The sequence below is a fragment of the Formica exsecta genome, unplaced genomic scaffold (genome assembly GCF_003651465.1).
Source record: "Formica exsecta isolate Colony F162 unplaced genomic scaffold, ASM365146v1 scaffold16, whole genome shotgun sequence".
NCBI classification, from domain to species: domain Eukaryota; kingdom Metazoa; phylum Arthropoda; class Insecta; order Hymenoptera; family Formicidae; genus Formica; species Formica exsecta.
In genome coordinates this window covers 118,910-145,303 of record NW_021848922.1, presented here as the reverse complement: position 1 = coordinate 145,303, position 26,394 = coordinate 118,910, and the positions used below count along the sequence as shown (strand labels likewise).

At 37.7% G+C, this 26,394-nt stretch overlaps 1 protein-coding gene across 5 annotated transcripts in view; it reads left to right on the top strand.

The window, feature by feature from the left end:
* LOC115233086 (inositol-pentakisphosphate 2-kinase) overlaps positions 1–22,226 on the top strand; it is a 102,265-nt gene extending 80,039 nt beyond the window's left edge. For 2 of the 5 annotated variants that reach the window (XM_029803308.1, XM_029803309.1), the window contains 6 exons: positions 6,540–6,744; positions 19,810–20,015; positions 20,122–20,553; positions 20,651–20,869; positions 20,945–21,309; positions 21,670–22,226. In XM_029803308.1, coding sequence (XP_029659168.1) covers positions 6,540–6,744; positions 19,810–20,015; positions 20,122–20,553; positions 20,651–20,869; positions 20,945–21,309; positions 21,670–21,907 — 1,665 coding nt within the window. In that variant the 3' untranslated portion in view covers positions 21,908–22,226. Of the gene's footprint in view, positions 1–912; positions 1,054–6,539; positions 6,745–13,862; positions 14,049–19,809; positions 20,016–20,121; positions 20,554–20,650; positions 20,870–20,944; positions 21,310–21,669 lie in introns of those variants that run through there. The other 3 variants (XM_029803311.1, XM_029803310.1, XM_029803312.1) reach the window with 3 other exon arrangements.
* Positions 22,227–26,394: the final 4,168 nt, after the last annotated feature.

Genomic DNA, 26,394 nt, shown 5'->3' with positions numbered 1-26,394 from the left:
GTTTGTTTTTTTTTTTTATGTATTTACATCTCCACCGATGATATACTCCTCCAACGTTATCTTTTCGCGCATACATCGCGTTTATTATCAGCTTCGGAGCTTTACGATGGCTTTAACGAGTTTGCGCGGCTCGTCTCCGAATCGTTCCCTGCCGCTCCTTTTTCGACATAAAATCTATATAAAAAATAGTCTTAAAAGGACAATTTCGAGATATCAGGCGCATCATCGACAGCCTTACGTCGTATCGCGTATCGAAACGGAGGAGACTCTTGAATTATACGATCACGCGATGTACGCGACTTTGATACGATATTATTCTCCCGTTGCACGGATACGTCGTCGATCCCGGCAGATTCTACGATTACACGCATTACGCTATTTTCCAAGTACAACACGCCGATAGCGACGTCTCGTCGGCGGTTACGCGCGATCACCAATGATACACATCTGACTTTACTGGCACGGACGTTACGGCAATATCGGTGTTTGTTTCGCGGAATGCCGTTTCTCTTCTTGCCCGCGCGCTATCGTCGAATGCCTACGTAGCAGTCTCTAATCAGCCATAAATTACAGATCCGATATGCGTGTGTGGATATACAGAGTGAATTATCGTCACGCCATTAGCGATACAGTAGAAACAGAGCTGGATGAAAGAAATATTTAATTCATCGTCGCGCTCTCGACTTATCGATTAAAAAGAGTCGATTAATGGAGAGGGGGAGGGAGGTTGATAGTCAAATCGAATGCGAATCCGAGATCGATGACGCGTCGATCGCTCATAATACACGCCCCATCCTACTAGTTTCCTCCGTTTGCCTCGTCTCGCCCGGAGCTATTTCTCTCGCTCTTCGAGGTGCGGATAATTGCGCGCGGAGCGAGGTCTATCAGGCCTATCTCTGCCTAATCAGTCATAGATCGCGGCCCGATGCGCGTGCACACGGTCCTCCGCACCAGCGGTCGTCACGTCGTTGAACGTGCCGCGCTTCTCTCCCTTGAGGAGAGACTCGGGGAGAGCGTTGAATAGAGAAGCGAGAGAGAGAGGATGTAATGGTAGTGAGTAACCGCCAAAGTGACTTCTCTCGCGAGTACGAGAGAGGGAGAGAGACGAGGAGAGACTTATCGGAGGCAAGGTTAAAGAGAGAGAAAGAGGGACCATTAACCGTTGGCCGTTGACCTCACGATGACGGTGGGGGATGCGGACGAGGTGGAAGAGGAAAGGAGGCCAACGAAGTGGGGATCGGCCGACCGATCGATCCGCCGCTCGCCTCAGAACCGTGCTAGCGATCGTCGAGTGATGAATGGCCGGGCGCGATCGATGGATGCCTTCGGAGCGATTTGTAATTAACACGCTTCCGCGATTCTTCCGAAGGTTCCCGGGGGTTCGTTGACCCCTCGTCGTCCCCACCGTCTGTCTGCCGGGACACACTTATACCGTAAAGAAAAACAAGATGAAAATCGTGCAAATTAGAAACTTGCACGATGCTTCCTCATCATTTTATTTCGCTCGCGAAGCTTAAGCTGCTTAAAGCAAGCGAGTTCTTCAATTTTGGCTTCCTCATAGAGGAAGATATCTCAAATTTTGCGAAGGTTATATTTTTTGAAATGTACAGACATTTCAAAAAATTCAAAATTTTATTAAAAATGAACCCTTTCACCGATCCTCACCAAATTCAATACCAACCATCCTTTAATGATACTCTATTTATGTAAACAAACTTGATATCTAAAAATTTGCAAAAATTAAAGCGTGTAGAGACATTTCTCAACAAATTCAGAATTTTATAAAAAATAAACCCTTTGATTGATCCTCACCAAATTCAATACCAATCAATCTTTAATAATACTCTCCATGTAAAAAATTTAACCCGATATCTCAAAATTTGTGAAAGTTAGTGTCTACAGATATTTCCCAAAAAATTCAGAATTTTATAAAAAATGAACCCTTTCATTGATCCTCACCAAATTCAATACCAACCATCCTTTAATGATACTCTATTTATGTAAAAAACATTTAACTCGATATCTAAAAATTTGCAAAAATTAGAGCGTATACAAAAAATTCAAAATTTTATAAAAAATGAATCCTTTCATCGATTCACCTCACCAAATTCAATACCAACCGTCCTTTAATAATGATATTCTACAATTCTATTTATTTAAAAAAATTTACTTTGATATCTCAAAAATTGCAGAAGTTAGAGGTTGTACAATGTACATTCCGTACATACATATATACATACATACATACATACGGACATTTAAAAAAAATATGATTTTTCGACGTTTTGGAACATTCTACACACATTGGCCATTTTCAGAAAACTGGAAAAAAAATTTCGTCACGAAAACAAAGCTTCCTCTATGAGAAAAAAATGCTCGCAAGTTTAATCCGCTTATTTCTGTTCCCTTTAACCTTAACGCCGCTTAGGTTAAGTCTTCCCTCGATTCTTTCGTCGACATTTTACTTCGAGCTAGGCTTTTCAATTCGCTTTGAACACGCTTATATTTTTAAAAAGAGTATGAAACGTGAATTTGAATAAGATCAACCGAATATGACCCGGACTTGTTTACGGTGAAATAATGGCGTTATACATATATAGATCGCGTTTAACGGCAGAAGCCGCGACACGACACTTTCGGCAGGAAATTGCACGCTCTCGTGCATCGCGCGATGCGGCTGCAGGCGCGATACCGGCATTGTCGAGGTTCCCGGCGTCGATCCGATCTGTCGCGAACGGACGAGGACAGGTCATGTTGAATTTAATGAGCTCATACGCGCCGGACACGGTTCGCCGAAGCGGGCATCCGGTGTCTTTTTCCCTCTTTCTCTCGCGGGAACCAAACGAATCGGGGAATTTCAATATCGGTTTCCCGCTGTTTGCACGTTTATCGCCCATGTACAGCTCCGAACTCATCCGAACTCTTACGTCACTTTTACGATACGTGCGTATGACAACGTGCGTAGCGGAAGATAATCGATAAGAGTATTCTTAGAGAGAGAGATAGAGAGAAACAGACTTGAAAGCCGCACATTGAGAGCATATCAAGTGTACACATTGTATATTTAAAGGCTTGACCCTCCGATAGCGTGTTATCCTCTTATCGGAGCACGCGCATAAGTATTCAACTCGCTCGTTTCGCGTTGCGTAAAAAAGGATGTTATTTACTCTCGGGAATCACTTGTAGATTAGCTACTAAAAACTACTCGTGTAGAAAGAGAAAAAAAAGCTAACATTATATACAAGCGGTTTAATGTACGCAGCAGCAGTACTCGTCGAGCGTTTCATCGAGGTCGAGACACGCCTCGTGATCTCTTCGCTGCTTAATTTCGCTTACGCAATCCGGAGAAGCGATTAGCATTTTTTCTTTTTTTTTTTCTTTTTTTTTTGCTTCGATTCATCCCAGTCGAGATGTTATTCCGCCGCGGGCGGAATTAATTTACAATTCGCGTTAAGGATCGTTTGTTATTCAATCTTTGTGTACCGCGTCATTTTCGAATACGTAAATAATTATTATCGTCACTTGCGTATTGCGAGACTGATTACACAAAGCAAGTTTATCACACGCTCGATATCTTTATTCATATCTTAAAACACGACCGATGTTAGTAATATGATGGTAAAATTTTTCAGATAAACCGGCCGCGTTTACAATCTTCGTTTATATAACTTTGTTGAAAACGCGACCTTTTTTCAAAATATTGATTATTCGAATTTATCCGGTATTTTTAGACGTGTTGTAATCGCGTGCTTAAAGATACTACGACGTTTGTTAGCATAGACTTTGTACGAAAAAAAAAAAACGACCACGTAGGCAGGTATATACACGTTCGCATTAATAGACGTGACGCATGAAAAACTTGCAACCACGTCAGCCGACTTAGCCTATATATCGATTGGCGGTTCACGTCGGGTCGCATGCTCTTTCGAGAGATTTATCGAGAAACACGGGAAATTAAACTATAGAGCTCCAGATTTTATTTTCGCATCAATTGTCCTCCGCTGGCCGGACAATCCGTTCTTCGAGAAGAGGTTTGACTCCTCCAATATACATATATATAATGTGTCCCAGAATTAAACCGACAAACTTCAGGTGGTTATAAAGGACACCAAAACAAGCCAAGCTGTTTTGGCACTAAAGAATCAAAGACTAACAAGGGCAAATATATTTGAAAAAAAAAAAATTATTTTTTCAAAATTTTATTAATGTGGTTAAATAGAGGTGTTTTTACTATGAAATGTTTGTATAAAATATTTTTTGATATCTCGAACAATTTTCGAGATATATCGAGAAAAGCAAAAAACCGCTCTACATATGAGGAGTGATTTCATTCCTTAGAATCGTTTTTAGGCTGCAACTGGAAATTTTTAAATTCATCTATTTACTACCCCTACATGTGTGTAAAGTTTCATCAAAATCAGAATTTTCGGATTCGCTAAGTTCCCGTGTAATATTACATTTGTCGTATGATAAATTTTTTAAGCATACTGATTGGCTGCAAAATAGAAAATTTCTTGAGTCTCTAGAAATTAACTGATGAATGCGCTTAAAAAGTTTATCGTCCGACAAATATAATATTACCCTAAATTTTTGGTTCTCTAGTGCCAAAACGACTTATTTGCGAACACAGGTTAGGTTTAGTGGCAAGATTGGCTTGTTTTGGTGTCTTTTAAAACCACCTGAAGTTCGTCGGTCTGATTCTGGGACTTTGTACATGATAGTTTTACAAGAGTTTGCCTCCGCGTTGCTATTTTTTCGCTTTTTTTCTTGCGATACATCGACGTTATTCGTGTCTGGCTATCGCGACTATTATCGAATCGTCAATAATTCGCACATCGTCGGTGAACGGTCAGCAAAGTGGAACGCGTAGCAACAACCTGTCGAGCGTACGTCATTATTGGGCCGATGGCCTCATCGGACGCGTTCATCTCCGTCTTTTTACACAACGAAACGTCGCTCGATCATTTAGTAGCAAGGCCGGTTTTCCGCGCAAAGACTCTGGTAATTAATCATTGTATAACTAGTTTACCGTCGTCATTTATGCGACTCGATTAAAGCGATAGTGATTAAAGCTAAGTCGCGAGAACCGCAAACCAAATGTCGGCCTGATTTCCGTTGACATTTCAGTCCATTTTTATTACGTCTCGCCGAAGCGATCCGGATTGATCAATTTGTTCGAGAAAAGCGACTAAATTGGATCCTCCAGAATCAGGACGCGATTTGGATCTTGGATTGAAATCGCAAAAACGGACACGAGATATTGGGGGTCGCGTATAGAGTCATTGATTACGTTTACATGTTACCCTTAATAGAGTTTAATAACGTCCGTAGTTCTATGGCTGGTCAATCACAGTCATTCCATTCTTCAGAGGAATAGCTGTGATTGGCCAGTTTTATAACTACGGACATTATTAAACCCGGTTAAGGGTGACATATAAATGTAGTCATTGCTCGTTTTTCCTTGTATAAGATTAACAAATTCGACACGGTCCGTGATGCGTTTGCCGATCAAGCGTGTCGACTAACGTGCCGAAAATCACTGGCACTGAACGCGCCACGCTTGTTAAGTAACAGTTACGTTCGCCTGTTTGTCCAAGGCTTGCGAAATTGTTGCGAGTAATGGCTGGCTTTCGAAATCCCGAATGTCAATGAGAGAGTCGACAGGCGCTTTCATAGTGAAATAAAAGCATTACGTTCGCTCACGCCATATTACGTATCGCGACGAGTGTCATTTTCGGAAACACCATTTTTTATAATACGATAATTACATTGCGACTTTCCAAGTGGCTTTGGGTTGTCCGAGGTCCGAGTACAGGATGTCCTAGAACTGTCGGCGTTTCTCTCGGCTGAAATTAGAGAAAGATATACGGTGGAATAAAAAATAAAATAAAATAAGAATGATTATCGAGGCGCGCATATCGATGTCTGAATATTAATCATCGGCTGAAAATCAGAGAGCCCGAACGAATCAAGTAACGGAGTGTCCTAGAACCTTACCTTCGGGGCCGCGCGCATATGATTAATAGGCTTCGATCAGTTCGATCGGAGACCGTAGCGACGACAAAGTTGAACATGTGCTTGGAAACAAGAGACGAGGCGAGCCGCGACCCGTCCTGTTATCTTTAACCCAAGAATTTTTTATAAAGTCGACCCACATACGCCGTTCGCTCGTCGTTGCCAGGTTGGGAGGCGATTGATCTGTTCCTGATAACGAGAGCCGTGTATATCCAGGCGCATAGAAAATGCCGGGTCGTTTGTTTGTCGAACGGAGACGGCCACCACGTCGTTGCCAACGGAAAATAGCCGCCTTGGATATTTTTATTGAATGCATTTCCGTTCGCGGTTTATAACTTTGCCCGCGACTATTTATAGCGTTGCAAGGATGTCAAAGTTAAAATCACATCGCTTATCACATGCCGTATTTATAGTCGACTTTGGCGCGATTACGCTCGCCAAAAGAAAATACGGCCACAAATTTTTTTCCGAAATATCGGATGCAATCGATTTGGCTTTATTGGGTTTACTTTTTTGCCTTTCAGGAGCGCAGGGTAATACGATTCCGGAAGTCGTTGCCGGGCGAGGTTTCACCGGATGGCGGCAAAACACGCGCGCAACGGGAGGTGTGGTACGCCAGGAACGTGGTTTCCTGTTTTTTGGGCTCTTACGCGCAGATCCCCGAAATTGTTCGTTACGACGCAGCTGATATAGCCAAATTGTCGGACGCCATCCGCCCTCGTCGACCAGGTAAAATTGTTTTTCCCACGCATATCGGCTGCGCCGCTCTCTCTATCATTTTTCGAAAAATATATCCAGAGAATTCTCACCAAATATTTTAACCGCATTTAAAAATTTATTCATTTCACGAATTAGTTGGAAAATTTATTCAACTCATGAATTAGTTTGAAAATTAATTAAATTTGCTCGCATAATTAGTCGCTGTCTTCGATTCTACGCATCTTGTTGGTTCTTTTTATTCTTTCGTGATTACAAGCAATTATCGAAAAAGAAACGTTCTGTATAATATCACTTTCTCCGGTACGATGTAGATTTTCAATATTTATGTGCAATCGCGTGCTGCTTATAAAACGAACAGGTGCTTTCGGATCGTAACTAGTTTCGCGTCATCTTTTCTTTTCACCTTTTTTTATCAAGATAGTCATTGACTTATTCTTCCTCGATACTCGTGCACCTGTCATCTTTTTCGATGCTCCGAATACAAATATGTAATGCGTGTCTGAAGCTTCCCTCCGGGACAGCGAGTTTCTCGTACACGCGAGGAGCCTGGAGCTGAAATTTCATCGATTTTCGCTGCAATATTGTAAACAAGAGCCGATCCGGTTGCACCTTGTTGCCGCTCCACTTGTTTTGTTCTTCTTCGGTGTGGCATAGAAAACCACTGATCGATCGATAATATCGAATTACAATATTACAGATATATCGAGTGTCCGGAGCGGAAAGAGAGCTCGTATACGAGCAGCTTTTTACATCAATTAATCGATTTCGAAAATTTATAAACGCGATGTCCTGATAAAAGTTTATCAAGTTTGGTGACTTGAATAAATTTTCGAAATTTAGAAACTCGATTATTTTCGCAAGTCAGCGGTCGAGATTGCGCGATGCATCCAGTATTGCTATCTTCGCGATTGCAAATTCACATCGAATAGCAGTTTAAAAAATGGTCGAAAAAATGGTAAAACTGCATAAACGATAACACACTTCCGATTTTAACGCCACTTAAATATATTATAGGGGAGGTCTTTTTGAATAATTCCGTGCAAGAAATAAATGGGGGACGGCATTATTGGTTTAGGAGATATAACAAATTAAAGTTTCACAGTTTTAATGCTTTTTCTCAAGTATTATAAATATTAGGGAAAGTTAAGTTTGTGTATGTTGTATTTGTTGTAGATTAGACGTGGAAAAGGTGTTTGTTTACATTTACGAGATAGGTACACGGCCATGGATATTTTATCAATAATATATTTCATTCTCGCAGTTCGTTAACAGCTTTCAACAAGTAACTACACGAATTTGTGAGTCTTGTTTTGAAAAATATTTATTGAATGCGTGGGCGAGGGAGAGGCGGAGCCCTTCCTGCTGCGCTCCCACCCCGAAAAAAAATCTAACCTAACCCAACCCAACTTTACTTTTAAAATTGAAAATAAGTTTGGGTTAGGTTAGAATTTTTTCGGAGTGGGAGTGCAGGGAGATGGGCGGAGCCCCCTTCCACGTATAAATGTCATAAACAGTTCTTTTCAATGAAAAAATAACAAATTATACAGCATACACATACTTTAATATCAAACTTTAATTTATATTTTCTAAATGAATGCCGTCTCTCACTTATTTCTTGCGGGGAATTATTCAGAATCTCCCCTACAAACATATTTAAGTAGCGATAAAATTGGAGGCGTGTTACCTTTTATGCAGGTTTACCGAAAAAATATATAAAATACGGGCAAGTATTATAATGCCATTTAATATTTTTTAGAATATTATCGAAAATTATTTCTTTTTTTTTTTTAATATTTTTTAGTATACACTGCCCCCGAAATCGTGATTGCCATCGAGATAAAAGTATACGTATAATATACACGTGCGTTATTTTCTATTACATTAATTCGCGGAGAATTAAACATCACTGTCGTATTTAATAATCGCAACGGCGATAATTATATAGTGACATTTTATCCCGACAATAACAACTTTCTATCCGAGGGAATGCGGCTGTCAAAATCACTCTGCGCGACACGATCTTTCTAGATGTAGGCGGCGAATAAACGTTCAACGATATATGAAAATCGACTCCTCCCTATTCGATAGCGATCGATGGCGACGATCAAAAACGTCATTCCATTTATGTGTCTATACCTTCACATGCGACGAACCGTATATGCGGCCGCGAGAGAGAGAGAGAGAGAAAGAAAAAGAGAGAAAGTCTCTATAATTCATAATAATATTTACCATGTCGTACAGCGAAAATCGCGTTCATTCCTTAAGAATAATTAACGTCAATTAATCGCGAGTAATTCTCGAGAAATAACGAAAGCAATTTTGCCGCTGAATAACCTACCCATCGATCGATACTGAACAGAGACTTGCAATTCGGCCAAATGTCATTGTCCCGACTGGCGCTTTTCGTTCGAACTTTCCGGAATTAAAAGAACCGCCTCGGAGGACTAAATTTACGATGCGTGACTCCAGCAGGCTGCGTGCGACCCACACATTCTCCATTTGCAGCTGCGCGCTTTCGAAAAGACGAAGTCGCCAGATGAGAGGAAGCGTCCTCGAGATGACGTTTAAAGCCAGCACTCGCGACTCCTGTATCATTGGCTCTCGCCCGCTGTCTTATCTCTTTTTAATCCTCCGAGAGATATACGTATCCCGCAGTAAATTATTTCGATCACGCTTCTTAATTTACTCTGGAATTTTACACAAAATAAACATCTTTTAGATCTACTTGGAGAGAAATCTCAATTGAAGCACATCTCGCGCTAGCCACGATACTCACACGTTCCCAAGCGCGATTAGTCACTCCTATGAAAAGGCCGCGACCCCGAGGTGTCCGTCGAGAAGGACATTTCCCTCGAACAAGCCAATGTGCGCGCGCGTAAGGTTACTTAAATATCATCTTCAACGCGAGATCAGACCAAGGACGAAAAAAATCGTCAAAGAAAATACACGCGCGTTAGATAAAACTTTAGCCAGAGACTTGAATAAATTATTTTCTTTTGATCTTTGCAGCGTGCCTTGTCGCTATAATAATCGTACCTTGTCGCTATAATAATATATAAATAATATGTAAAAATTTCCTCCCCATTTTTTGCTAACATTGATCTCCAGGAAATGGAAAAAAGAACGATACACGCGGAAACTGAGAAGAAAGTACGTGAATGAGATCTATACGAGCCTTATCTCGACTTTGTCGTTTTCGATAATAAAATGTAAAAGATAGTCTCTCTCTCTCTCTCTCTCTCTCTCTCTCTCTCTCTCCCGATGAAAAATAATGTTGCCGTTTATACATATATAAATAACAGTCGACGACGTCGGAGAGATAATGTCGGCGACAGAAAAAAGTGCGATTATTATAGTAATTAACAGAAGAAATCTGCGAGTTAATAGACACTCATACCGGTATAGATACTTTCTTCACCGTCGCGTTATCACGGTAGATTAAGCCGCGTGATAACGAGTATCTCTTAATCCCCTCAAGTGTACATTTTAATCTTAATTTGCTTCTCGTACATCCGCTTATCTAAAACCTGCGAAAAATTGATCGTCGTATATCTACGGCCAATCGATAGAATTACTCGATGATCTTTGACAAGTTGCGGTAAACAAATGTCTCATCGAAGCTTTGTTTCACGATACGTATCCTTCGGAAAAATCGCACGCTCGTAACTAGCTCCGATAAACAGTAGAGTCAATTAATTTGAAGGCGTAGAATAGTAGAAGAGAAACGCCCACACACACATTCGCTCGAGGAGAGAAACCGAACTCTATCTCGCGGAGATTTCTCGCTTACCCTCGCCCCTCGGAAGGATGCGTTTTGTTCGAGAACATTTATTACGCGCGCGCGCGCGGATTTATTTTTGAATAATGCAGCGACGTTTATCATACGCTATCGGCGAGAAGGAGATCCGCGTCCATTGTATGCAACGCGCCGACAATTTCGCGTTCTTCGTGCAACTACTTCCCTCTTCTCTTTCGTGCGAGATCGCCCCGGGCGATCGCCGTCATCCTCTCCTTATCGGATCTATCGATCGTGTGCGCGCGAGATCGGTTCTTCTCTTTCATTGGGATTATTTTAAAATATTGACGATTAATTTACCTTTACGAAACTTTATAGATTTTAATGTAATATTATAGCAATTATAACGGAGATAAGAGGAAATTGGAAAAAAATGACTTTATATTATGAATAAAAAAGAAAAGAAATTTATATATAATGTATAATTATCGCGTTTTAGCTCTAATTAACTCGATTTATTTATTGTTATTTTTTTTTCTGATCAATATTATGTGCTCGAATCATTCGTGCAAGAAGACAGTTTGTCGGTTCCTTTCTTTTATTGGAATTGGCTAATTAATTATTGATTTTATATTTAGTTTTTATTTTTTATTTTTTTTATATTTTGGTTTAAGTTGGAATAATTTTTATGTATTTTATTTTAAATTGGGATATTTTTTATGTATGTATTTTATTTTAAGTTGAGATATTTTTTTTATGTACTTGTCGTATTTTTTTTATCTTTGTGAGGTTTTTTTAGTGGAATTGGGATTATTTTAAAATATATTGATAATATTAATCTATTTTTACGAAACTTTATAGATTTTAATATAACATTATGGCAATTATAACAGAGATAAGGAAAGAGATAGAAATGGCTCTATATTACGAATAGAAAAGAAAATAAATTTATATACGTGAATTTATAATTATCGCGCTTTGGCTCTTATTAGGCCGATTTATTTCTTATTATTTTTTTTTCTAATCGATATTATAAGCTCGACTCATTCGTGCAAAGAGACAGTTTGCGTCGGTTAGTCTCTGTTCGAGATTCGAACGGTTTTCGCCGATATATTTAAACGGTAACCATTAATACGTCAAAACACGAGCGAGTAAATAGTGTCGCGTTCAGCCGATCGTGTGTTCGCGCGCTGCCCTTCAAATTGAAAAACTGTGATAAACAGCCCGATTCTCGAACGATCGGCATTGAAAAACCTTTGTTGTTGCCATCAATAGAGCGCGAGCTTTCGCAGTCGATCGATTTAGTTTGCCTACGACGACGATTCGAGCCGGTCGAAATTCATCGATCTCTCATTCTCTTGTCTTTATTTTCGCTCATGTCGCATTCGCTTTAGGCTCAATCGTTTCTATTCGTAACGAAGTATCTCGCTCACCATTGCTTTTCGAATTCTCGCGGCGATCAGTTCTTCTGTTTCTTAAATATTGTTCTTTATTTTTTTATTGATAAGATATTGTGAATGTGTGAAAATGAGGAGTCCGAGAGTCGACGACAGTATCTCATCGAGATCGATTTCCGAACAGAATATTTTTTATGTATGTATTTTATTTTAAGTTGGGATATTTTTTAATGTATTTGCATTTTTTTCTACCTTTGTGAGGTTTTTTTAGGGATTGGGATTATTTTGAAATATTGACAATTAATGTAACATTATAAGGAAAATAAGGAAACTGAAAAGGAATAGAAATGGCTGTATATTATGAATAAAAAAGAAAAGTAATTTATGAATGTATAATTATCGCGCTTTGGCTCTCTTATTAGCCGGATTTATTTATTTATTTTTTTAAAATCAATATTATGAGTTCGAATCATTCATGCAAAGAGACAGTTTGTCGGTTCCTTTCTTTTATTGGGATTGGCTAATTAATTATTGATTTCATATTTAGTTTTGATTTTTGATTTTTTTAGGTTTTTTATATTTTATTTTAAGTTGGAATACTTTTTATGTATTTTATTTTAAGTTGGGATATTTTTATGTATTTTATTTTAAGTTGGGATATTTTTTATGTATTGTATTTTAATTTGGGATATTTTTTTATGTACTTGGCGTATTTTTGATCTTTGGGAGTTTTTTTTTTTTTTTTTTAATGGCATTGGGATTATTTTAAAATATTGATTAAATATTGATTAAAATTAATCTACCTTTACGAAGTTTTATAAATTTTAATGTAACATTATAACAATTATAACGGAGATAAGGAAACAGAAAAGAGATAGAAATGGCTTTATATTATGAATAAAAAAAAAAAAAAAGAAACGTCTGAAATATTTTTTGATATCTCACTTCGTTTCCGAAAAATATGCCCGCGTCACTATAAATGCCTCACCCTGTATACGTCGATGTATATAATTATCGTGCTTTGGCTCTTATTAGCACAATCTATTTATTTATTTTTTTTCTAATCAATATTGTCTGCTCGAATCATTCGTGCGAGGAGACAGTTGCGTGCATCTGTGTGTCAACGTTCGCGTATTAATTGTTTCGCGCGATAGATAATAGACTCGTTTGCATGCGTCCATATGCGTGGGCGTGGACTACCGTTGTTTACGCATAAGCGCCCAAAGCTAGCGTCGACCTAGCATACGAGGGAATGCCCGAGTGTATTTTCCACCGGAAATCTGTTCGACAGACTTTGTGAAATAGGGAGCACATCGTGGAAGAACCCTCGGGTGGGTGGTACGCACAGGCAGGATGTACGCGCGGCTGCGTACAGGGGTGGCTGGGAAGAGATGCTAATCGGAATATGTCCCATTGTGTGATTTCACAATCGCGTACATATAACGTACATATTTGCGAATTATACTCCCGTCTTATATTCATTAAAGAATGTTTTGGCTGTACAATAGTAGTAAAAAGCTGTCAAAATTTAAAAAAAAAACATATTTCTTACGTTTATATTGTTTGAAAAATCAAATAAATAAATCCGGATTATAAAAAGAATTAAAATATCACAAAATAATATGTTTTTAACATCTCCGTAAAAGAAAATACGTAAAATAAAATAAAATAGTTGTAATTAATATTTTTCCTAATTTATGACAAAAACTTTTAATCGTGAATACCCCCTGAAATAAATGGGGGGGGGGGGAAGTAATTTACAGGGAAAAAAAATAAATAAAAATAACGATTTATATACTTATTAAGCTGTACGATTGCAGGGTTTATTATGCGCAAGCTCGCGACAAGTTTTCCAATCGAGAATTCGCGAAATACGCGTGCAATTTCTCTTCGCTTCGCGTCTCGTTGCGCTCGCGGATAAGTCCGGATAAACTTATCCAATTTACCGAGCCTTCTTTTTTTTTTTTTTTTATTTCATCGGCCGAAAGTCCATCCTAGCCTGGGTCTCTCGCGGCTGCAGATGCAACAAGTGGTCGATCGTGGGCTCCTCCGCTTTTCTTTCCGCGGGGCTTGTCGATATTCCGACGCGTTGGCACTTTCTCCGGCGACGATTGGAAATAGAAGCCACCTCCGCCCTCTTCTCCTGACGTCTTGGTCGACGATTACAAGACGAGGCGAGGGTAAACGACATTACACGGCGCGCGCCGAGTTAGAAAATATATTTCGCGAGAAGCGGCTACCGCGATTTTAGCGGCGAGATCCTATTCCCCGGGTTGATGTGTGCGTCCCGTGTCCCGACTATTTCAAGGAATATCATTAAAAGGAAACACTGCTAATTATCTTACCTGCTCGTGCGTAATGAGTAATTTCTATAAGGGAAAAGGTGTCTTTAAAAGTCAAACGATGCTTTAGGAGAAAAAAAAAAATAGCAGTCTTTTTACTGCGACTCGCGTTTAATTTTCTTCCTATCGCTTGGTAATGCGATATTCTTGTGACTTGATATTTTCTCCATAATTTCGAATCTTACCTCATGCACTGAAAAAAAAAAAAAATGGTTAACTTGACTAAATTCGTCTAATTAATTAATATTTCTTTGTATTTCTTTAATTGAAATATTTAAGTATTTAAGTCAAATGTATTACGTCATGTTAGATTTAATATATCGTATTTGACTTAAATATTTAAATATTTCAATTAAAAAAATACAAAGAAATATTAATTAGTTGGACGAATTTAATCAAATTAGCAAGTTCTTCGTATTTGACTTAAATATTTAAATATTTCAATTAAAAAAATACAAAGAAATAGTAATTAGTTGGACGAATTTAATCAAATTAGCAAGTTCCTTTTTTCTCTGTGTGCGTCGCGTAAATACTTTGGTAGCAAATTTAATATTGGGTTCTCGATTGATACATTGATACGAATCGAAAATCAATTAATCGCATCACCGTTATACTCTCCTGACAAATATGTCGAAAGTTTAATAGAAATCAAGTCGCGTACAACGTCCTCCGATATAACGCAAAAGCCTTGGGGTAACTATTTGCAGGTGGTTATCGTTGGCCTTTATATACACATTGTGAAACTCTCGCGCGACTGTCGATATATTTTTATTTAAAAGCCGCGTCACATTACAAGCTGGAAAATCGCGTGCTGTTATCACCGACGATATTGCGCACTCGCGCGATATGGCGGTATCGATTTCCCGTCGTATCGTACCTTGTAACGCACGTTCCCGTGTGCGTGTGCGTTATATCACCGAACGACGTGGAGACGAGAAAAATTCGCCGCCGATAGCGGCAATTTCGCCGTCAATTTGATCGTCGGCGAAGCTGATCGGCGGTGGTGCGTCGTCGTTTCCTCTAATAACACGCCAGATTGATCTAATGCGCCCGTGGAAAACCGAATCACGTGTGCATCGTCACTGTGATTCGCTTCCCGCGGTCGCTTTCGTTAATACCTAATTAACGGCTCGATCGGCCGTCCCTTCCTGTCTTACTGTCTGGAAAATATGCGACGAAAATTCGAGAAAAAGATATATTAAATGAATATATTAATGATATATTAAATATATTAAATGAATGTATGAAAATATGATGACTCGTTATACGGGGTGTCCCTTAAAGACGGTAACAACGTTTAAGGGTAAATTCTTGAGATCATTTTAGGATGATTTTTTTCTCAGCAAAAATATCGAGAAACATCTTTTTTTTTTTGCAAGTTTCCAATTTTTTCCATCATATATCTTTGTAAGTCTTAAATTAAAATTCTCTCTCTCTATTAAAATAAACTCTATCTGAAATTAATTAAAGAATGTAGTTTTAACTCTCTCTAAATTTTAGTTTGTAAAAAGCTCTTCTTTTTGAATCGCTTTTAACATGGAAATTATTGATGCCTCGAAAATCATTAAAATGATCTCAAGAATTTACACTTAAACGTTGTTACAAGACACCTTGTATATACACGCAAGCTGGCCTTATATTTTCTCGCGACGAAGCAATTAATATGTTAATGTTGTGAAATATAATGCAATTATCTTATATTCTTTGCAATTCATTTTAACATTGTAACGCCTCGCTTTTATCGGTCCGCGACTGTGTAAACCTTTAACACAGTCGCTGCTGCATAGCCGCTCGTTAATGCAACGAGTTGCAGTTGTCGCAACCTTGTGGAATTTTTTCTTCTTGTTTATTGTTCTTTTTTTTTTTTTTATCGCCCACACCTCTCGCCTCCGAGGGCAGTCCTCGATATCACCTATTTTCAGAGAGATCGACCCACGTCAGTCGCAGGATATTTTTGCGACTGAACGGCCGTATATCGAATGTTTATTTTCAAAGCCTGAAACGAGGAATGTGTAAACAGAGACTGTGTAAACCTACACGGTTCTGCATAGCCGCCGTTGATATCGCCTGCTATGTACTTGCCGCTCGTCCTGGTATAGTCCTATAATAATAATTCAGGACTAAAAAATGTAACGTCCAATCAACACATGTTTATTCATATTTAGAACCAGTTAGACGTGAGATAATATAAAATAAAAGTGTAACAAATATCGAGATCTCGATCAAAAGTGTATAATTGAATGGTATCGTTATTCGCCTCTCAGAATTATTTTATTTATAAATACTATCGAGTGGTTTGCCTTCGACTTGATAATGAGAAACAGACAACGAGAATTAATGACGCGGAAATGTATAATGTTATATCTGGGCGTGAAAATATTTCGAATATCCATCACATTTTCCGCGTAGAACGTTGATACAGTATGATGTAATCGGTCTCCTCTCGATATAGTCAACAATACTGACGTAGGCTGAAAAGGACGTAGCATAAGGTTAAACGAAAATGGCTGGTCGGAGTAATTGACCTCTTTAACGCGCGTAAATTGCACCTTAAAAAGACATAACTTTACATTATAGACATAATTTAATACTCAAGATGTGTGCATTTGGCGAGAACAGCTAGGCAAAGATTTTTTATTTAAAGCTTCTTTAAATTATTGACAATTTTTATATTAATATCGATATTAATATTAATAAATGTACAGCGCATAAAATTACTTGAAGCAGGAAATAGCTTTGAAAAAGAGTTACGTTTACTAATATCAGTCGAATACGTAGCTTTTTCTCCGTTGAAGAGAAAAAGGAAACACGCGTGATCGATCAACAATTTGATGCACGAAATTGAAACGCGCGCACGGCATTTAGCAAAATTACCATATGTCATTATTCTTTGACGCGGACATCTCTCGTTTCACCTCGTCACGCAAAGAGAAATTTTTGCCATCGGGTGTATTTGACATATGAAAAAATGTTCAACGCGATTTTTGAATAAAAACAGATCATTTATATAATTTTTAAAAATTTTCTCTCTTTTTATTCACCTTTAATTTTTCAGCGATCGACAAATCGATATCAGCAAATCGGCGATCATCGTGATTAAAGAGACTCGTTTAAGGATGTATATATCATATGTCAAAACATTGATAAAAGCATGAAAATTTCATAAAAAGACTATTTCTCTTGAATTTCTATCTATGCAAAACCTGAGCACAATTTTCTGAACAGTTTGGAAATTATTTAAGTTTAAAATTAATATTGATTTTTATGGAAAATTGCGTAGTACTTATTGACAAAAAAAAAGGAAAAGACATATTTCCAGCGAAATAAAAATTTTCACATATATTAAGAAAACTAATAAATATTTGTGCAAAACTTGATTTAGATTCACTTACTTGTTTAAAAATTATTTATTAAAAATTGTAGAAAAATACTTTTTGCAACCCAAAATCTTTCTGTAAATTACTCATTTTTTTTTCTTTTTCTTGCAATTGATTTCAGGGGATATTCACGATCAAAAGTTTTTATCATAAATTAGAAAAAATATTAATTACAACTATTTTCTTTTACGAAGACGTTAAAAACCATATTATTTTGTGATACTTTAATTCTTTTTATAATCTGGATTTACTTATTTGATTTTTCAAACAGTATAAACGTAAGAAAAAATTTTTAAAAATATTCTCTAACATTCTTAAATTCGTAAAAATTTTTTTCTCAGCGACACATTTTTTTACGATGCAACTACGCGATTTATATATCCAGCCGTTAACATTCCTTCTTGCAAGAATACGAGATAGTGACTAATGGAGTACAATTTTGGGATGCCATCCGAATATCTCGCCGACGACGGATAAGCGAGATAACGAGGCAACTTTTGTTTGACACGTTTAATTGTGGCGATATCTTAGGGCGGCTTGTGTTTCGGACGGATGTAAATGCGCGTAGGGGAAGTTTAATCGTGGGCTCATTAATTTATGCTACGTTCGATAAATGATCGTCGCGCAATTGTCCGAGACGAGAGATTACTGTGTTTAGACTCGTATCGCTCGACATGTGGCTCCGTGCTTCATCTTATCTCGAGTCTCAATACCTATATCGAGAGTGTTTTTCTGATAATAAGGCGCCGAACGACAATTTTCTCGTAGCTTCTTGAAATATTGTGACGGAGCATCTTTAATGCATTTTATTGTACTTTGATTACTGTTATATCTAATGCATCTATCAAGTAAGTTACGAGGAAAGGCAATACATAAAAAAGACACGTGGTGTTTCGATTCTTTGCTTTTATGATACTTGGATATCTTTTGATACCTTTATCACAGAAAATATCGTATCTTTGTCAATCGCTGTTTTAGTCATCCACAGATTATGTTCGTTATAATTTACGGACTTTATTCCTTTACATTTTCTATTCTTGCTTTTTTTATTTATTTATTTATTTATTTATTTATTATTACTTATCCAATTAACGGCTTTCATTGCGAGCGATGTAATAAAAGTCACGAATTCTTTGCAGCATCTATATTTGTCGCGTTATTATATTCTACGAACAAATTCGACTATCAATATTCGTTAAGGATGTATGTGTCATATGTCAAATGTCATGTGTCATATGTCAAAGCATTGACAAAAGCATGACAATTCTGTAGACTGTCCTACTATTTCTTCTGAGTATCTGTGCAAAACCTTGAGCACAATTCTCTTAACGGTTTGAAAATTATTTAAGTTTAAGTTAGTATTGATTTCTATGGAAAATCGCGTATTGTAGTATTTATTGATAAATTTGACAAGGAAAAAACATTACCAGCAAAATAAAAATTTTCACATATATTAAGGAAACTTTAATAAATATTTGTGTAAAACTTGATTTAGATCCATTTACTCGTTTAAAAATTATTTGCTAAAAATTGTAGAAAAATACTTATTGTAACCCGAAATCTTTCTGTAAATTACTCGTTTTTTTTTTGTTTCTTGCAATTGATTTCAAGAGATATTTACAATTAAAAGTTTTGTCATAAATTAGAAAAAATATAATTACAATTATTTTCATTTATGAAAACATTATAAACCATATTATTTTGTGATACTTTAATTCTTTTTGTAATCCGGATTTATTTATTTGATTTTTCTAACAGTATAAATATAAGAAAATTTTTTTTTATATTTTGACAGTTTTTTGCTACTATTGTACAACCAAAACATTTATAAATATTTACTTTCGGCTCTCTCTCTCTCTCTCTCGGCATTGCGGTGACTCGCGTGACTTTCTTCTATTTTTGTATTACGCGAATCGTAGAACGTTTCACACCTACGCGTCTTGTCTTTGGTATTATTCTTCGACATAATCCGGTAAAGGAGATTTATTTTCGAAAGTCGAGTTTTACGATCGTATTTATATACGCGTGTACATACGCATTTTGCGCTGATTTTTCATATTTATTGAGCGAGAAAAATTTGGCTATTCTGGGAGATATTTCTAATCTATTTCTCCGTCGTACTCTCTTGTAAAAGCGGTGCGATAAAAGAATGCGTTGAAAATAAATNGAAAAATATGAAAAAAAAAATAATACGAAATATTTATCGCATTCGTTTGTTGCAGAGAAACGCCGGCATAAGGTAATCACAGACACATATGCCACAAAGTTTCCGGATTACACGTTTCTGGATTTGCGGTTGGAAATCGATCAAACCGTATTTCGAGGCCGTTCGACGTTCTGCGTGGAGATAAAGCCGAAACAGGGATACTTGCAAAAGGCAGAGCGGCAATTTCCCGGATGTCCGTATTGCCTCAACCAGTATGCCAAGGTAAATATTGAATCTTTTGGTGAATTTTTGTACAAGTAATAAAACTCGCATAAATTGTGACATTGAAACGATGAGATGCTGAAATGAAGAATGTAAATTTTTTTAGCTGCGTAAAGGTGACATCGCCGCTTGTAGCAATTACTGCCCGTTCGAACTGTTTTCCGGAGTGAAAGCGCGTATGAAAACCGTTGTGAAGGAGCTTCTAAGGTCACCGCAAAATAATCTGAGAATCTTTAAGAACGGCATCGTCGTTTATAATCAAGAGTCGTCACCGAACGATCTCGAGGACGTGCTGAACGAATGGTTTCGGAATGCTACGACGACGAGCAGCGGGCGAGCTCGACGCTCGAACGTCGACGAGTTTTGTAGTTTGGTGTATGCCGCCCTTACGTTGCCTTTTACACAAGAGCAACTGGAAGAATCATCCACTGCTTGCTGTCCATGTAATTTTCCCCAATCCGCGAATCAAGCTCCAACGTTTTGCGCCGAACCGGACGCGATCGCGAGAGCCGAACGCTGTCTTCGTCTCGCGGGAAAGGCAGGTTTTTTTTTGTACTAAAGAAAATACATGATTTATCGAAATAACAACTATAATACCTTAACTGTGTGTGTAATTTTTGCTTTTTGTATCGCAGAATTGTAATTTTGTTGGCGACGAGTTGCCGAGAAACTCGGTGCTGGAGCGAATTCGGAACATGCAGCGATTGTCTTATGTGAATACCAATTACATTTACGGCATTTACTCCGACTTTGCATCGTTGCTGAATGACGATATGATATACTCCGATTTGATGAAATTACAAGAAGAGAATCACGCCAGCACAATCTCTCGCGCTTTACCCGGTAAACTTACGGTATGTAATATCATATTTTAACCGCGAAATTTATCAGAATGCACGAATACAGTATATAATGTTTCTCTGTTTCAGAAGGCGAAAGACATAAAAGAAATCAACTCCGAAAAGCTTTTTGAGAGCATCGTTGCAAGAGAATACGATAACAATTCTAACGGAAACCATAATGCCAGTTCGGAATGTATCTTATCTACTAATGTCAAGAAAATAGTCGTAAATAGCGATTTCGCGTCGCAAACAGAAATTAGTGCCAACCTAGATTCGTGCCGGTTATTTTATGGAAACACAAGTTTGCATAATCAGGAAACTAACGACGACGATAACGAGCAAAAGGCAAATATGCAGATTATCGCCAAACATTTATCGACGTTGCGAAATTATCTTTTATTCGCCACCGCCAGAGATTGCTCGATATTAATGACCTTCCGCGAATTGCTTCCGTAAGTACATTGTTCGAAACAATAGCCCGTATTTTCACCTCGTGTTCAAAGCGCCCGACAATTGCATAAATTTTCTAACAAAGGTAAAACTGATAATAAAATTGAGTTAATACAATAGTTTCTGTGAGGGGGAAAATGCTTTCTAGTTAATTATTCTTTATAACTGTTATTCAAATCGTATAACAATTGCCCAATACGCGGTATTACGATGAGCAACTGCTTCGTTTATTTATGATTATTTGATCCCAAGTGATATAATTAGTTTATAAAATGTATAAAATTACTCGGAAAACATGACGCGCGAGTCAGATAATTAGATGTATTGAGTTTTCTAATGATTGTGTTTTTTCTCTTACGCAGGGAAAATTTATCAAAAGTGCCCGTGGAAAATACGATCAAGCTTTCGGAGCAACTGTCTTTTTTAAGCAGTGTCAAAGTCTCTGATTTAGATCCGAAAAGTGTTCACTCTATTGAGAAGCATCGACAACGAGATGTGGATATCTTTGATTCCGTAACTTCTTTATTGGAAGATCTTCTTTTCAAGAGTATAGATGATCATCAGAGAAACAGTATCAATAATAGTACAGTACAAAGATAAAGAGAATTTACAAGGTAAAGAGAATCTATCTATATCATATAAAGAAAGTATTTATGTGCACTTAATTGACGATATGCTTACCGATTAGAACGTATGTTCTTTCTAATAATATGTAAGAATCAATTTCAATCCCTCTCTGCAACATTAAGTAGATAGTTCATATATCGCATAATATACACTATTAAATCAATAATAGTTATCTCTTTCATAGAGCATAACATACCTTAGAAATTACTTTGGAATGAAGATAATAAATAATAAGGAAAAAAAGGAATGCGATATATATTAGAGAAATCGAAGATAAAAAAAAAAAAAAAAACATTCTGAGGACTCTCATTTCTGATTTCTAGTTACATTACTATATACATGCATAAAATTTTGCGATATTTTCAATCTCTCACAAGCCAAATGTAATATACAAGGATTCCATGTTCTTTCTTTCTTTATCTCTCGTTGACTTTATTCAACTTTTAAAACAAACAGTGAAGAAGATTGCATGGTTAAATTAATATAATATAAAGTAACAATTATCTCACTCAAACCTCAACTAAATCTTAATATTTATTGATTGAGATACGCTTCCTTTCTTTTTTTAATATAGGTTTTGAGTTGTGTTTTATCTATATTGTTTGATGTATGTACTAATTTATGCATATATACAAACAGATATTACATAACAGATATATAGATTGATTGTTTAAAGCTATTATATTTACATTAATCCTTTTATTTTTTTTTCTATATCACTTGTCTATAAAAATATAGCGAGAAAATACAATTTTCGCTTCCCATATTTACACTAAAAAAAAAAGAATGTATTATGTGTTACTGAAGTATTATAAGCGAACATGGCAGGTTTTATATGCTCATCCCATTCGCTATTTCTACTGGTATACATCTTCAAATATTCTGTCAATACATGATGCGAACGTTCGATTGTTCCGTTCGACTGTGGATAATAAGCAGTTGTGCGGCATTGTTTTATCTTGAAGTCGCTGGCAATTGTTCTCATTAAAGAAGTGAAAAAGGTTGGTGCTTGATCGGTTAACAAGGCTCTTGGCGCTCCATATATGCAAATAAAATCCTTTATAAAGGCATTAGCGATTGAAAAAGAGTCTGCTGTCTCCATAGGAGTAGCGATTGAATATTTTGTTAGAAGGCCTTGAATGGTCAGAATATAAGAATTATTTCGGGTTGTTGTGGGTAATGGTCCCACTACGTCCATCGATACCTTGTTGAAGGCGTCTCCCGGGGTATCGGTGATCATCATCGGTTGTTTAGTTTTTATTCTGGTTAATTTCTTGATTTGGCAATTTCTACAACCTTTAATGTAATCCTGTATAATTTTTTTTATTGTGGACCAATAATAATTTTGTCTGATTCTGTGATAGGTCTTATTTACGCCCTTGTGTCCTCCAATTTTTGTGGCGTGTTTTTCATAAATAATGTTTGGTTTTTCCTCTAGGCCGGGACATCTTATTAACGATTTGCAAACAGTTATTACCAATGGTAGATCCGAAAGGAATCTTTTTAAATTTTTGTACATGAAGTTCCAAGGTATTGTGTCGTATAAGTCGTTTTGAGCGATACTGATAGTTTTTAAATTCAATTCGTTTATGGCATCTCTTAAAGACCTTATTCCGTTTATAATGTCATTTTGTTCTATTGGTGCTTTTTCATTTTGTTTGATAGGGATGGCTATTAAGTATTTCCCGTTATTTAGGTTCGTTATTTTTACTCTCGTAAAGGTTAAATCTTTATACATGGGAAGTTTATTTTCTGTTGAATAATCCTTCGCGCCTTTATCGTGGGGGTATCCGCTGAGTGTAGGTAAAAATGACATGGTTGTCTTTCCGAGAGAGTAGCGCGTCCCGTGTTTCATTGATTTTGAAAGTGTTTTCTTCATCTGAAGAGCGAGGTTGTGGGGATCTTGACTCATAATTTTCACTTTCGTTTTCTGAATTTTGCTCTGATGTTTCTGATTCGTTTTCATCAAGCTCTTGGGCTTGCTCGTTTAGATCTTCGCTTGAATTCTCGGTGTTAGGAAAGAAGGTTTGGGATGACGTTCTTGCAATTGCAGGTGGAGTCAGTAAAGCGTTCTCGGTGAGATCTTTAATGGTTATTTGTTGTTGAGGGTTAAGAATTAGTGCGAGATTATTGTCGTTGGAAGAAAAGGTAATAGACGGTCTGGATTGTTGTGTTGCCGTTCGATATGAAAAAAGGAACTCGTCTGAATTGTCGTCGGCTTCTGTTAAGGGAAGCAGGGAAGCGTCAGGGATAGGTGGATTTCTGGAAAGTGCATCGGCTACCAGGTTAGTTTTTCTGTTTTATACTGTATTTCGTAATCGTACTCCGAGAGCTTTAGTCGCCATTTCCAGAGCCTGGAGCTGGGATCCTTAACCGAGTGTAGCCACACCAATGGCTTATGATCCGTGAGTATCGTAAACCTCTTGCCGTACAAATAATGCCTGAAGTATGTTACGCAGTAGACTACGGCTAAGCACTCTTTTTCTATGGTCGAGTATCTTCCCTCGGCTTCGTTTAGTGTCCTGGAAATATACGAGATGGGTAAATCTTTTCCTGCTTGTCCTTGACTCAGTACGCCTCCTATAGCGTATCCGCTGGCGTCTGTGGTTAATAGAAACGGTTCTTTAAAATTTGGATACTATAATACGGGTTCTTTCAATAGTTTGTTTGTCAGTATTTTAAATGCTTCCTCCTGTAAGGATGTCCATATAAAAGGTTTGTCTTTCTTTAGCAAATCTGTTAGTGGTTTGGTAATTTTTGAAAAATCTCTAATGAATCGACGATAGTAGCCTACAAGACCCAAAAATTGTTTTATGTTCTTGTAGCTCCTTGGTGTTGGAAAACGTTGAACTGCAATAATCTTGTTGGGATCTGGTTTTACTCCTTCTGCTCCGATAATGTGTCCTAGATAAGCAACTTTGTGCCTCAAAAATTGGCATTTGTCTAGCTGCAATTGTAAATTCGCTTCTCTTAGCCTAAGCATTAGCTCCTTAATTTTTATCTTATGTTCTTCCAAGAATCTTGCGTATATCACAATGTCGTCAAGGTAAACGAATAGCTCGTTTCCTTGTCAGCCTGTGAGGACGTTGTCCATTAGACGTTGGAAGGTTGCTGGAGCGTTTTTTAATCCGAATGGCATCCGTTGGTATTCGTAGTGACCATACGGTGTGGAAAAAGCGGTCTTCTCTTGATCTTCAGGGGCCATGGATATCTGGTGGAATCCCTGTGCGAGATCGAATATCGAGAAGTATTCTGCACTGCCCAGTTGATCTAATATTTCTACAATGTTAGGCAGTGGGTATGCGTCTCCGACTGTCTTCTCGTTTAGTTTCCTGAAGTCGATGACCATCCTCCATTTCTTTCGTCCGTCTGCCGCGGACTTCTTTGGGACGATCCATAAGAAGGCATTATACGGAGATGCTGATGGCACTATTATTTCGTCCTTCAGCAGTTTTGCCACTTGCTTGTCAATTTCCTCCTTATGAACCGGCAGATATCTATATTGTTTCACGTGAATAGGCACGTTATCCGTGGTGGGGATGGTATGTTTAACAGAGGTTGTACATTTAAGATTTTCACCGGGTAGATGAAAACAGTCTACATACTCTTCGAGTATGTCTCTTACGTGGTTTGCTTCTTCGTCGTTCAAATGCTCTGTACCTATGAGAGCCTTAAGCTGTTTTATACAGCTGGGAGACGCTAATGGGGCGTCTAAAATTTCGGAAGAGACCCTCGGGTCTGGTGATACAGTAAACGTGTTGTTCGGATTTGGAAGGTCCTCAAGATCTGTCGACCCTGGAAGCGCGTCGACGGATTTCTTAAAGCGTGAAGATGCTGGTGGTGCATTTTGTGTAATTGATATATTTCCCTAGTTCGGTTGTACCAGCAGAGTGTTCAATAATTTTGAAGATTTCCCTTGATCGGAGAGCTCTCCTTGGCTCATAGAGGACTCCATCAGGTCCCTGGAAGCGGGAGGCTTAGCAGAGTTGGTTGAATAAGAAAACTCCTCAGAGTTCAATAAGTTAGAGTATGAGGATTTCCCATTTTTGGAGAGCTCCTTTTGGCTCATAGATTCAGAATGTGAAGATTTCCCATCATTGGAGAGCTCTCCTTGGCTCATAGAATTAGAATTTAATTTGAGGTACTTCTTGAAGTCACTTGGTACGAAATAATCCTCGAGAGGCATCGGATTTACTTCGATGGCGAAATTCCGTTCCGTCAAGTTGTAGGCTTTGATATGCCCCTTTCCTTTGGAATTCTTGACTAAAGCTTCGCCTAAGAACAAAGCCTTAACTGGTTCATTCCGGGGTATGTATCCTTCCTCTTTTTTCGGATTCGAACGCTATGTCAACGATGGTACGCGACGGCATCATAATCCTTTCGTTTTTATAAAACGGTACTTGTATATTTTCAAATATTAGGCATTCGTGTTGATAATTTACGATGGCGTTATTAGCCTT